The sequence below is a fragment of the Diadema antillarum genome, unplaced genomic scaffold (assembly GCF_040938485.1).
Source record: "Diadema antillarum isolate AM-2024a unplaced genomic scaffold, OU_Dant_1.0 seq00000446_RagTag, whole genome shotgun sequence".
Lineage (NCBI taxonomy): Eukaryota > Metazoa > Echinodermata > Echinoidea > Diadematoida > Diadematidae > Diadema > Diadema antillarum.
In genome coordinates, this window is record NW_027271420.1 from 497358 (window position 1) to 512238 (window position 14881).

The window sequence follows — 14881 nt, forward strand, 5'->3', positions numbered from 1 at the left end:
GCACTTCGCAGTCCCGTATGCAGCCAAGATAATGAAATTCTGTGAGATTTCAGCCATTCCATTAGAGGAATTCCTTCACTGAGTTGTCAGCCCCCACGCGACTGGTACAAAGGTCACACAGTGTACTCGCAAGTATAACGCGTCCAGCAAGTAAGACACATGCGCTGACTCGCACAAATCCTTTTCCGCCCTCAGGAATGTCTGGTATGCTAGAAAATCCCTACACGTAACAAGCCCGAGTAGCTTGCCCGGAAAGGTGTGACAGCTAGGGCCTAAACACGGTTGCGGGTAAAAAAATATGCGTGCGCACCTCCGGGCGACTACTTTTTAGATACAGTTGAACCTCTCTTATTCGGCCTCCCTTTATCCGGATCTCTCTATTATACGGACGCAATCTCTCCGTGATTTTTTTTTTATAATTACGGGAGGAAAGGGGGATTCCCAACTCCTTGAGATCTCCTACACAAACACACATGAATTACATATACTTGATACATTTCTTAATGTATTATTTAGGTAAATCATCCCAAGAATTTATAAAAGAAAATGATTTCATTCTTGCAAACACAAACCTCTATTTTGGGGTTTGTTACTGAGTGTAACAATGAAAAGGTTGCAGTATACACATTACTACATGTGGTACTACAATGGGCTACGTCAGTACATGTGTATGTATATGTACATGTATAAAGCATTGAGTCTCCCGTATCCGGCCAAATCCCTTATCCAGATGAGCCCCGGTCCCGACTTGTCCGGATACAAGAGGTTCAACTGTACATGCTAGGTACTGTCATGTGCGGATCATCTACGGGGACCTCCGGGTAGTCAAAATTGTTCTTTGCAAGTCGCACGCAAGGCTGGTGTGACACGGCCTTTACGCACGTAAATTTCGGCGATAAACACACGGGAGTTTTTTTTTGTGCGCCCGTGGTAGCTCAGCGCTCATTATTAAAGCCACAAAGGGGCTGTACAGTACTGGTTGAGGTGGGGATTCATGTTTTTACATTCATAAGACAGTGAGATAATGAGAAACACTCTCATGAAATATGAAAGAGCATGTAATTTTAAGAAGGATTTAACGTTTATTTGATGAAAATTGATTTTCAAATAGCTAAGAGTAAGATATCCAAAAAAGTCATCGATCATAATAAAACTTAAAGACTACAGCTAGGCCACGCACGCCTTTTATTAGGATCTCTCTGTTTCACCTTGTTTTTGGATATTTCAGCCATTTCAAAACCGATTTTCATCAAATAAACTTTTGATACTCCTTAGAATGGCATGCTCTTTGACATTTCATAGAGTGGTTTCTGAATATCTCACAAAACGTTAAAAGCTAGAAGTGTAAATCCTCACCTCAACCAGAACTGCACATGCCCTTTATAAACTGATCACCCGTTTTCCTATCGAAAAGCACGGAAATCCAGTGAATCGGCAAATACGTGTTAACAATAATTACGTGTATTACTAACTGAGGATTTTCTTCAATTCTTTTTCCTCCTGTTTCCTCTGGTTATTTACCTGTATCTCCCTATTTTTTTCTTGATTTGTATTCATGTTCGAACGTTCCATCAGCGTATTGCACCCTGTCCCACACGTATTTTTGATTTTATACGCGAGAAAGCCATTGGCATTGCGCGAGGGCGGTCGATCTAAAGATAGGTGGTCGATGAGTAGTAGACTTACTTTAGATTGATATGTTCTTAAAGTGTATCTGACGACTTTACACAGAAATTTAGTTTTCTGACATTGTGGGTTATTGTACTGGTAATCCCTATGAAATATAATTAAGAGTGCAATGTACTCATTCTACACTGCTTACCCGTACTGTCTGTATTAGTTGTAGATCCCCTTATTATCTTGTCTCATGAACTGTACCTGAGACTGTGACCGGCCTACTGTAAACGCGAAGTTTGTAAAAACAAAATCCTTGAAGGTTCGTGTAACGTGTTAGAGTAGGCCTTATAGAGTATAGGCTCTAGAGTAGAAATCTACAATAAAAGCCTTATTTAAATCCACACGTGGAAGCATAAGTTGTGCGTACACACTTTGTCTTTTGCCATGAATAAGGAAGCAAGCTAATGCTCTTTTTTTTACCTTCATGCACACAGCTTGGCTCACTGATCACAATTTGCCTGAAACTGTGTGCTTGTGCTTTTTCATGATAACACGCGACTCCCACTATAGTCCAGGCTAGGCTCCATAGAAAGTGCACCTAACCTTGTTTTTTGATATATACAATGTTTTTTGATGGTTTCTTGTCAATTCGAGGGTGCTGATTCCAAATCCGATTGATGCCACTCGCGTAACCTTGAGCATTTTCGGCAAAACGCAAAAATCCAAAATGGCCGCCAGATATGCTAATTTGGCCATGATAATCCCAGTTATGTCAATTTTATGACAAATTATTCCATCAAAGTTTTTTAAATTTTTGTTCCTTGAGTAATTCTACTTGCACATGCAAGAAATTTTTCATTTGAAGAGATATATTTAGTATTTTAAGCTTATTTTCAATTCAAAATGGCCGCCACTCCTGTACTCATGTACTATATGAATGGCCACAAATATGCATAGAAATAGAAGACGAATTTTCAGTCACATACCTACGCTTTTATCAAGTTTTGCATGTGCAATGCAAATCTGATGAGTGCCACTAGCAAAGCAAGCAAACAAACAAGCAAACAAACAGAAAGTTTATTGTTTTTAGGCTTATTATATTCTTCTTAATACAAAACTTCAAAATGGATGCCACTCATATACCCCTGCACAATATGAACGGCAGAGCGTGTGAAATAAACACATTTTCTTTTTTTTCTGTCATTCAGGTACACTGTTTACCAATTTGTGTGCTGATTAAAAATCAGAAGGTTGTTACTAACAAAGGCTGTTTTATTTTTTGATGCAAACATCCAAATTTGCTACCTCAATCTGAATTTTTCCGTAGGTATTTGGAAAAATCCACCAAAACTTGAATTGACGCCAACATCAAGATCGTTTATCAGGAATTATTAGATATGAACATTTGATACTTACTTGCCTTGAGATGTTCAACATCAAAATATTCATTCTGATTTACTGAATTAAAAGGCTGAATCCTAGATGACACAAATGAAATTTCCAATTAATAGCTGTCCTGTTCTACATTATCTAAAAGCGATATTATACAAACTTTTCAGTCCCCTCATCCGAGAAAGAACATGAGGCAGGGGAAAGTGCAAAAAGGGACCACCTCACTTCCTGTTGTCAAATCTCTGAAATGAAAACAATGCCCCAAAGTTTTTAATGTTAACCCAGATAAATTATATATGGTAGATGAATTTTACCACCGTTTTTTTTTTCGGAGTGAATGTGTTTGTGTATAGGCCTATGATTTCGAGGGAGACTCTGAGATCTGTACAGTGCTGCCTCATTCTGAAAGCAGTGTTATAACAACTTCACACTGCTTGTCTTTAATCTTCAGCATTTGCAGATTCAGGATTGCTCTCGGTAACCAGACCAGCTGTGTTAGGACTCTGAATGATGGCCTCCTTAATGGTGGCTATAAACTAACTCCACTAGAGGTCTTTTTAACATAATATTTGGTGACATTACATTCACTTCACGTAGGAAGTTTGCAGATGATCTTGCCTTTACGTCTCATAGAAAGTCCTTGGATGACATGAGCCGAGTACTGACCCATCTCAAGACAATAGTGGAGTACTTCATCTTCTGGATACTTTGCCCCAACCTTTATTAGATTATCATCAGACCCATGCCTTCCATCTTAGTAACCATCTTGCCAACGCTATGTTTAAGGTAGCCCTCTGTGGCAAGCCTTCCAAGCATTGGCTAAGGAAGTCCACCATCCTTCACTGGCACTCGATCACTCTCCCTCACACTGGAAGGAAAGGATGGCAAGTGTCACCAGTGCCGTCAACGCATACCCTGACCTTCCAAACACGATAGCATTGGGGGGGGGGGGGGGGGCATTTCATGAAGCGTTTTGTCTGACAAATTTGCTCTCAGCCAATCAGATGCAAGGATTTAATAGCTTATAACAGTTTCTCAAAAAGAAAAGATCTGCCAAAACACTTCATGAAATGCCCCCTTGAACAACCTGCCATCAATGCGCCTGAAATCCCACAAGCCTAGATTTCCCTACTGTAACTTTAAAGCTTTGACCCCAAAACAGGTTGGGACATATGCTGGTCTGATGTCATCTCTGATACCACCCAAGTTACCTACAACACTGTCTCTGGCCTGGCAACAAAGCCACAGGGCTTCAACGGGTGGTGATCAAGCAAGTCTTCATGTCTTCATCCTGTTTCTGTGGCAAATAATCGCCCTCTGACCCCTGAGGAAATGCTGAACATCACCAGATGTGGTTGCAATTAAAACAACTGCAGGACTGATATGCATCTTTAGCCTGAGAATTCTGCAAATTTGGGGCTGATGTCGCCTGCTGCTAAACATAAAATTAAAGGGTTCTTTAAAGACAATAAAAATGACAGTTTTGGTTTTAAGACAAGACTGAATGAGATCATGATGTCAAAGTGTATATCATCAACACCTTGGAACTGTGAGAGAACTGAAAGAGGCACCTCACATTGCTTCTTGGTTGATGTTTAATGAACAGTTTGTACGGTATTGCATTAGCAGGGGCGGATCCAGGGAGGACCGCAACCGGCGCACGCCCCCCCCCCCCTTTATTTTTTGTTGAAACACAAGAAATAAAAAGAAAAAATGGGGGAGGGGTGCGTGCGCCCTCCCCCTTTAATTTTGTAAACGCACCCCCTCTTTACGGAATTCCTGGATCCGTCCCTGCATTAGGACAGTTTCATTTATGCCTTCAACAGTTTTTGTTGTTGTTTTAATTCAAGAAGAAAATCAGGTTTGCTCGATACTATCAAGGCGGCACTTCTAAATTAAATCATATCAAAGTAATGGAGGTTATGATCCATTTCGAACTCGCCTCAGGACTCCTCCCTCCTCCCCCCCCCCCCCCCCCCCCTCAACTCCTTGCTGGAAAAAAAAAAATCTACAATGTAAGGGGTTTTTAGTTGTGTCATTAATGTCCGATGTGTTTTTGTCTGCAACCATGTGTCTCTGCACTTACTGTATAGGATTTTTCTGTACTTTGTTAGTATGGTTTTAGGGGAATGCATAATACAAGCTTTGCTTTATAGCTTCCCCTCCATTTTCAACATTATTTGATAAATACCATGTATCTAGGCTCCTTAATATATTGTGTTAGTATTACATTTTTATATTCAACCGGCATGTAAAATATGGTGGTATATTGATTCCTTGCGAGACGTTTAGTGAACTCAGTATATTGTTGAGACTTTTTTGAGACAAAATGAAATATATAAGAAATTGTGTTCAACATCGTAAGGTTTATGAATATTAAATGCTCATATATGGAGAGGCCCCCTATATATTGTAAGTGACACCCAACATATTGCACGTGCAACACTTTATAATAGCGTAGGTACGGGAAATACAGTAAATTTGTTCTATATTTCCATGCATATGTTTTGCCATTCATACAGTACATAAGCATAAGAATGGCGGCCATTTTGAATAAAAAAATGAGCTTTAAATGCTTAATGAACCTATATGAAATGAAAATTCGCTTGCAAATGCAGATGGAGGAACTCTAGGAACAGAAATGTACAAAGTTTGGTGGAATCATTGGTCATATAATGCACATTACTGTGTTTATCACGGCCGAATTAGCATATCTGGCGGCCATTTTGGATTTTTGCATTTTGCCGAAAATGCTCAAGGTTACGCGAGTGGCATCAATCGGATTTGGAATCAGCACCCTCGAATTGACAAGAAACCATTAAAAAACATTGTATATATCAAAAAACAAGGTTGGGTGCCTTCTAGCCTGGACTACTAGCCCACCCCAGCAAGTTGTGTGCTCATGAATGCCTAATATTTACAATGTCTTGCACAATATCTAGATTACAAAATAAGCATAATTGAAGATAAAGGTGCATTCCCCAATTTTTCTGTCTACAATTTGTTTGAAGTCATGTTTTGTGTAGAATGGTTGTAGAAAGTAAATATTCATGTAATTGTCTTCCTCCCTTCCTTCTACTCCCCCTTCCCTTAGAAAGCAGCAGCACAGCTATTGGAAAAAGAAGTTATAAAGTACAACCTCAATTCCTGCAAGTCAACAACTCTTGCTAGTGCCCAGAGACTTAGACTGTCCAACAAGGTGAGTTCTAACCTGTTGAGGACAGTTTGCTACGACAACACGCATTTCCCATAGACATCTACCTGAGTATACTCAGGACTCATCCTCAATGGGTTAATCAGCATCACTTTGTGATCCCATTATAGCCAGTGTTGTTTTCTATTCTTAGGGACTCTGTTGCCAGACATGCACAGGATTGTTTATAGTTCCCAGGGATTAAAAGACTATGCTTCACCTCTATTCTCCAAAGAAATAAATGCAAACACAACAACAACAAAACCTGTTCATGGTTTATGTGTACAAACAAAGGGCATCTCTTGGCAATGTGTCAGAACCACTGTGAAGTGTGTCACAAATATTCTTAGGTTGTGCCTTGTAAATGCGTGCAACACAAAGATCGAGCTGAGTATGGTTTATTTGAGTTAATTCAAATTATCACTTTCAACATTATTCATGTCATGCATCTTGGCTTCACAGCTATTGTGGTATACTATTTTGATATATTTAGCATATATTGCTTTTTGTAGCATGATATGTTATGTACACATATTTTGTTCAAAATGAAAATGAATAATCAATATGAAATGAAATGAAATGAAATGAAATGAGTTTACTCAGGGTAGTAGGGTAAGGACCACTTTGCCCTTTGGCAGGGCTCGACACTAACGGTGGCCCGGTGGCCCGGGGCCACCAAAAATGAAAGTCGGGCCACCAAATTTCAAAAAAGGGCAAATTTGGTGGCCCGCCTCGGGCCACCAACATTTTTTGAAAAGTATGTCAAAAAATTCATAACTTTTTGCGCCGGAAATTAGCAGTTAAATTTGTTCAAAGGATGGATGAAAAGGACTGAATGAATGCCTGAGAGTGAGTGTTGCAAGTTTGTTGAAGTTTATTTATGAGTAGATATGTCCAACTTCTAATTTTTACTATCATAAATCTTAAATATTTGACTCATTACAAAAAAGGACTTTTAATGTTTTTTCTTGTTGTTTTTTCGGGACACCAAATTTTTCTCTCGGGCCACCAAAAATTTGAAATTTAGGATTTTGGTGGCCCCATCGGGCCACCAAACGAAAAAGTTAGTGTCAAGCCATGCCTTTGGTATCAACTGTGGAGTGGGTGGAGAAAGATTAGGGAACAGTGTGTTATGCCTTATAATCAGAGGGATTTTCAAACTGGGCCTTGATCTATGACTTGGATAATTATACTTTTTTAAATATTCCCATACAGTTTTGACAAAATCAGAGTGATTACAAATTGGGCCTGCATAGCATTCAATTCAGATCATACATGTACACTGTATGCATGCATACATGGAAGGGTTAGCGGTTGAAATAGACATCACTGATGAGTATTTGTGCAGAAGTAAAAAGGCAAATAGGTCTAATATTCATAAATCAACATCAATTTCTAAACAGAGAATGTTTTTATACTCATTCAGGTAGCTTCTTCATCACTTTTAACATGGGGAGAGGTTTGCAGTACACCATGTGGAGAGTCTACCCATGCATCAGACTGTTTCACAATATGAGAAGATTCTACTCCCCCTCCTTTACATCTTTCTTTTTCCCCCTTCTTTCTGCAGTCCTTTTCATACTGGACTTTCCACTTCATGTGTCGCAAACCTCTCCCCTTCTTGTTCTCACCCATGCAAGCTTTCAAAGGGCATATTCATCCCTTTTGTTGATAAATCATTTTTTTTTTTTGATATTTGAAACATTTGTCTGTTTTAATAATCTATTGATGTCATACAAAACCCTGTGATGTCAATATAGTGATTTGTGTGTGCATATCTTTCCAAGACTTTGATTTACTTTGTATCACATCAAAAGAACGTATCATTCATCAAAGGTTTGTGTGTGGATCATATTATATGCATCTACATGTCAGAAGAGGAAAATATTGGCGTGGTCATTGATAATGTGAAATACCTTTCTGTGTTTCTACCCTGGATGCGTTTCATTTTTGCAGATAGATGAAGCAATCGGTTGCCTGTTTAAGTCACTCACTGCTGTCCATTCAAATGGCGTGAACTGGTAAGCGATACATAATAGTTAAAGCTATGGCAGAGGAACTTGGAAAAAAAAAGCTTGTAATGTTTCACACATGACATGATTTTTAGCATACCTTTGAGTCAAGGACTCCAGTCAGTTGACCGTAAGGGCTTGTTACTTTTCTCTCTTCTTCTTTGACACTGATGGCTGAGTCTTACCGAATTTGTTGGGAATCATTATTAGTGGGTGGAGGTTCACAGTTATTCAAATGATGCTTGTGTCCCTCAGTGTGGCCCAGAAACAAGGCCCAAAGGTTCGAAAGTTTAGTAAACTTCAGAGATTTTTACCTGCAAGATCCGGAAGTAGTACAACCAAGTCACATTGCATACATGTGTACTTTTGAAGGTGAAGGGAAAAAAGGTGTTCATGACAGTTGGTGGGACCCCTAATGATTAAACTTAGCTTATATGAATCTTCTCCCTTACAAGGCATGATCAGATTTTCACCAACTTAAAGTCATTCTATAGGGATATGACACATTTTGCAACTGTATGAGGAGCTCTCCCCCCCCCCCCCTCCTTTATTTTGTCAATCCCGTGGTGGAATCCAACAGTCCCAGTAGTTAAAATGACATTTAATCAACTTAGGAAGTTGCCTCTTGGTTGAATTTGCTGTGACAGTGAGTGGGACCATAATGATTAAACTTTTAGCTTAATACAAAATCTTCTCCCTTTACAATGCATGTAAACCTCTTGGTTGAATTTGCCTTGCTGCTCCAGTGAGTGTCAAGCCGCTCTAGGGGCTCTTGTGTAAGGATATGATTTCAAAGACTACTGCAAATTTCAGTGCAGTATTTCGCAGTATTTAGGACATGTAGCCATGTAGACATAACATCCTTGTTTGCTGATGATACTAATTGTATTAAAGTGAAAACTAAGTTTCGGTGAGTGCCTGAGAACCCGTCTAGCACCATTTCATTTTTTCTTGCAATAAATCGAAAGAGTCCACTAAGAAACTGACCTGCCTGGCGCGGTTTGCCGGAATGATGAGTCGGTTTGGAGTATTTTGAGAAAAATAATTATAGTAGGAAAACCGACTTTTATTCCAGAAGGCTCCAGACTAACTCGGTCTCGGGAAAAATTCGACCTTACTTCAGACAATTCACACGCAGTTCGTGATCGCCACATTCTACTGGCCACTGCATAATACCAAATGAGGCCTAACTGAATGGACAGGAAAGTGTGTGCTAACGTAATCCTGTACAAACAAAACAAAAATGACAGCGCGCGGTCCTCAGTTGCTGAGCTGAAGAGACGCGCGGTCTTTGGAGTTTTTGTTGTTGTTTATCAAGCGCCTTTGATTGTTTTAGAGGAGCTTGATCGGCGCATACTAATTTTGCATGCGCGCAAAAGAGGTTTTTGATGCGCGCGTTGTAACAACTCGGACCATTACTGCGAGTAGCCAGAACACGAAGCGCTAGTTTATACAGGCCGCTCCCATAAGACAACACTGTACAATCAGAGGGACAACCATTACAGCTCATCCCGCCGTCAAAGCGAAGCTGAGTTATCCCCGAGTCCGAGTTTAGCCCCACCCCGTTCGGGTAAGTGCTGAGACTGAACCTTTTTAGTTAATATTTCGCATTTTCGTCGTTACCCATCGAATATCTTGTCATAACATCGTTATCCTGCACATTTCCTAAGCATACGTTCATATTTGGGAGCGAAATTTGACAACTTTTGCAGGCGTACCAGAACTTTGTTTGGGCTTTAAAGTACAATTACTATCATTTAGAACTCAACAAATGAACTGCTTCATGTGATCTAGACTTTGATAAGAAGCAAGGCAGTGAGGCAGGTGGAAGGAATAAATAAATTAATAAACAAGTGATTAATTAATTGATTCACTATCAAGCAGTGTATTTAAGTTGCTAATCACCGATTCCTGTAAAGACAAGAGAAAGATGATTTGGGAAGGAGGACTTTTATACACATTTGTACAACTGTATATCAGCCTGTCATGCAGTTTGGTGAGTTGTCATGGGGTAAGTGTAACTTGTAAGCATTTTGGGATACCAAGGAGAATAGCATTTATGAGTCATTCTTATTGCATGGAAATGATCATTAAATGGACTTACCATGGAATTGCACTGTGAACCCACCTTGTTATTAGCCAGAGATGGCTTTTTGTTAATTTGACTCGGTTGTGAATAATTTGAATAATTGATTCCGGAAAAAATATAGAATGGATCGTGTATACTCATTTCAGAAATTAATGGGGTGGGGGGCAGGAGAGGCTTGAGTAAGTGGAGCGTGCAGGCACCCAAAATAAGCATTGCCTGTGGCTATATAGCTTTCTGTAAAACAGTCTGTTCTGCTTCATGTGTGATCAATTTTGGTAACTGACTCAAGAGGTTGTAGATTCATGTCCATAAATTAACCTCCATATGGCAGAGGGAGATACATAATTATGCTAATAGTAGCCTGTCTTGCCTGTAAAGCAAGGCAGGATATCAAATGATTTGCCGAGGTGCAGTTTGATTACTCTCAATAACTGCTGTCAGGATGATAAGTCTTGGTGATGATACAAAAAGTAACTTACTGATCTTTCCAGATAAGGGATGTGTGATATCACAAATCCCTATTAAAGGTTACATTTTGCTCATGCATTGTACAAGTGTTTGTTTGTTTATTCATTTGAGTATTTGTATAAATGTATGATACTTTGTTGTACACTATTACTTGAATTCTATGAAAATGTACATGTATGCAATATCTTGCATTGCCCGATGTGATTCAGTGCTACAACTGTATATCATTCTGCCCTAGGTCTTATCTTGGTGACCTTTACATGAAGAAGGGTGAGAGGTCAAAGGGCATGACATGCTTCAAGCAGGCAGCCAAGATATCTGGCAGAGTCAGTGACTATGTCAGGCAGTGGCACTTTGTTGGTAGGTACATGGCAAGAGCCAAGGAGCTAATGAATCAAAGAGATGTTTCCAAGCAACAGACTTTATGGTTAGTAGGACTACATGCATATTCTGTAATGTACCTGTATATATGTGTGAAGGAAATGGGGAAAAAGCAATAATACAAACAAATGCGGCAAGTTGATAAAATAGAGGAAAGCACATACATGTAATTGAGCTCTCAACGGAACTTGCCATTTTTATTTTTGACATGAAACTGTGTCATTTATAAGAGTATTTGATTTCATAAAACTCATGTACCATTCTTTTTATTTGATTGTGTACTATTTATTGCACCAAGGTTGAACATGTGGAATTGTACTTCATAGAACTCCAACATCATGTACATGTATGTAATGATTAAGGATTAAATGATCATAGAGAAAATTCAAGATGTTATTACCTGTTTTGTGAAGGGCATTGCACATTGAGACACTTGTGTACTCATCTTCTTGGCTGACAGGGCCATTTGTGATTGGCAAGTCTGAAGTGGACGGGGATCCAGTGGAGTTCTTGGGAGGGATTGCAAATATTTCCAGAGATCGCTTTGACAAGAAGGTCACATTTCACTCAGAGCTGACTGCTGGGGGAAAGGTGCATTGGAAAGCCTACCCACAGACTGTATGTTAAGTATACATCTCTTCCTTTTGTTATAACAAATAATAATGATAATAATGATAATAATAATAATAATAATAATAATAATAATAATAATAATAATGATAATGATAATGGCCTTTATAAAGCACTGAAGTCCATCAAAAATGATGCTCTTGGTACTGTTACATAACCAGCATGAACAGTACATAATACAACCATATGATAACTTATCGGATCTCGTCAAAAACCATCAGATGATTCATTGCAATATGTAATAATAATAATAATAATAACAAGGTTTCCAGTGTGCAATTAAATGTAATCAGTGCATGTGTGTAGTTGTTGTTTGACCCATTGATATCAATAATTACTGGTATGGTCGAACATGGGTGTGAGTTAAAATATTGGTGAGTCATATCAGAGATATATGTGACCCGCGACAACGGTTTCAGGCAAAAGTCGCAAGAGCAAATTCCCTCCGAGGCGGGTACAAAGATTTTGACCATTATTTTTGTCGATTTAGGTTTTTTGCAGAAATCAAATCTTTGATATGTTTTCTACATCTACACTAAATTTCATAGCATAGAGACTAAGTTTTTCCTATCGAAAATGGAATTTTAAGCACCCTATGTTGGATCGCACTCGTCAGTTTCGAGCTTCTTTCGAACGCTGCGCCAATATCCTCAGCGTTGCTACGGCGCAGGGTCTCGCATGCGATTGGCTGGTGCGTCGCATACATTTACATAATTCGGCTTTCGGAGACACCAGTTGCAGCGTTTGGGGAATGCTTTGTCCACGCGTGCACGATTACATGCTCCATTGTTCTTGCTATAGTGGTTTATATACGCTCGCTCTGTAGTGCGTGCTCTACGCGTCTTGTACATGTAGTAAAAAATATGACAGCAGACTGACTCAATGGAAGGTAGATGAGAGGAAAGGAGCGGTCACATGTAACCAATTATATTCAAATACTACACGTCAAGATCGCACCAAACTAACGAGTCGTGTTTGTTTGTTTGTTTGTTTGTTTGTTTTAATTTAAATAGCACCACCGAGCAAAGCAAGATATGCATGTCTTGTAAAAGCAAAACAAACAGGAAGCGTGACCCTTGCCAGCACTAGCAATTTTCTGCCTTCAAAAGGCACCACAATGAAACCATAGACATGAACATTGTACATGTACACCATACGTGCAATTATCGTATTCGCCATCTTGAAAGACGTACTGGTAAACAAACCCGAGCGAAATGCATTGTTTTTCGGCTCCATACGCTGAGCTCCGAGGAAGGTGCCCGGGAAATTTGACTCTCTCAGTGAGCCAATCAAAAGGCGATGTGGTTGCTAGAGGCGGAGCTTAACATCGATTTGCACCATCGTACGGATGGGTAATTCTCCCCTCGCATCGCCGCTCGGATATTGTCTTTGAGAAAGAGGTGAATCTTCAAAGCCTGTTTTCTCGCAATTTTGTCAGGCTAACAACTTAAAAAGTGCATTTTATTTCTCTTTCTATGCCCACTTATGGTGCCGAAGAATACAAGTGTTTTATATCTATGCAAAGCTTAGGAAATGGGCAATGAGATTCCGTGAAAAAATGAATTTTCAAAATTCCCGACTTTTGCCTGAAACCGTTGTCGCCGGTCACATATTTCAGTTTGTGACAGAAAAATTACTGTCAACCACAATGTGTAAATCATTTTGCATTGTTCAGAATGATCTTCCATAACATTATTTCATGTGAATTAGTTTGTAATTGGTCAAGGTGAAACAACTGCCCATTCATTGCAATGAGTTGTTATGTTATCTATTCAGTCTTCTACAATGTTCTATGAACATTGTGTATCGCATCTCTTATTCTTGTGTGTACTCATCTGCATTCCATTATGCACATGTGATCTCTCTTTTGACTGTGTTTACCTATTTTCTATGTGTTGGATTACTTTTGTTTTGTGTGAGACAGCAAGCAGGAGAGAATCTAAGGATTGCTCCTGATGTGCCATGGAATGATCTGATCTCCTCACTGGGGTCTATGGCCATCTCTGAGTGGCAGGTGAGTTGTGACCATGTCGGCTGTGCCAAGCAAAAGGTCATAATTATGTGATTACATGGTGAAAGTGTACTGAAATACATTTTGGTGCCTTTTCATAAGAGAAAAAAAAAGGAAAAAAAACTTAGAGATAGCAAGATATTGTTTCAAACTAAATATTTTCCCATAATGATTACTGGAGTAGCAGATGTAAAACAAATAGCAAAAGATTGCTGAAAAAGTATGAATGCAACCTTGGGTTAAATAATTGAGAGTGATCATTTGTCTTCATTTGCAGATTTGTTGGTAAGGCAGGAAATGATATGTGAAATGTTTTGAATTGTTGTGTGCCTCTATCTTACTACTATTTGGGAGCATGTTCATCATAGTACAAGCTCATTTTGTGCCAAACTTGTTCAACAATATCCAATCTTGAAATGAGTAATTGGAAAGCACAATGATGTACAATGAATTAGTGATATTATGGTGTTAGGGGGCTGAAATGTGCAAGGCTATTCCCTGTGCACAGTAAACTTCATGCAGGGTGTATGATATGGAGTAATTTATAAAAATCCATTGTTGTTGTTGGGGTTTTTTTGTTTGTCTTTTCTCCATCGCATGTTAGGCAGTGCCAGAATAATTTATCGCTTGTGGCAACCAGAATTGTGTTGTGCAATGTCTAAAGGGATTATGAAATTTCATATTTTATCGACCAAAATACATAAACTTCACTCACATTTTTATAGCTACACATATTTACTTTAATATTTTGGCGAGTATTGCCATTATCAGAAAAACTGTATATTAAAATAAAACCATTTGAGGTGGAACTGTAAAAACGTCACTCTTGTCTCGGCAGGGATGGGTGGTGGGTGAGTTTGCAATCAACTCAGAAGGAGATGTGTCATTTCAATGTCTAGGTGAGTCACATGCTGCCAAAACATTTCTGAACTGTATGACAATGTACTGTGCTTGAAAAGGTTTGATATTTTCTTTCAAGAGAAAAATGAAGAAGAGCTTTCCTCCAAATTAACATAAGGTGGCACAATGTTGTTTACTTTGCCAAATCTGCAAGCTGTGCCGGTTAATATGAGTTTTGCAAACAAGGC

General features: G+C 39.1%; 1 protein-coding gene across 1 annotated transcript in view; it reads left to right on the forward strand.

Annotated features, from left to right (window-relative positions):
- LOC139732757 (uncharacterized) overlaps window positions 1-14881 on the forward strand; it is a 43005-nt gene that overhangs the window by 899 nt on the left and 27225 nt on the right. The window contains exons 2-7 of the mRNA XM_071643603.1: window positions 6104-6208; window positions 8159-8223; window positions 11010-11131; window positions 11613-11770; window positions 13707-13796; window positions 14632-14692. Of these exons, the coding sequence (XP_071499704.1) occupies window positions 6104-6208; window positions 8159-8223; window positions 11010-11131; window positions 11613-11770; window positions 13707-13796; window positions 14632-14692 (601 nt within the window). The remainder of the gene's footprint in view (window positions 1-6103; window positions 6209-8158; window positions 8224-11009; window positions 11132-11612; window positions 11771-13706; window positions 13797-14631; window positions 14693-14881) is intronic.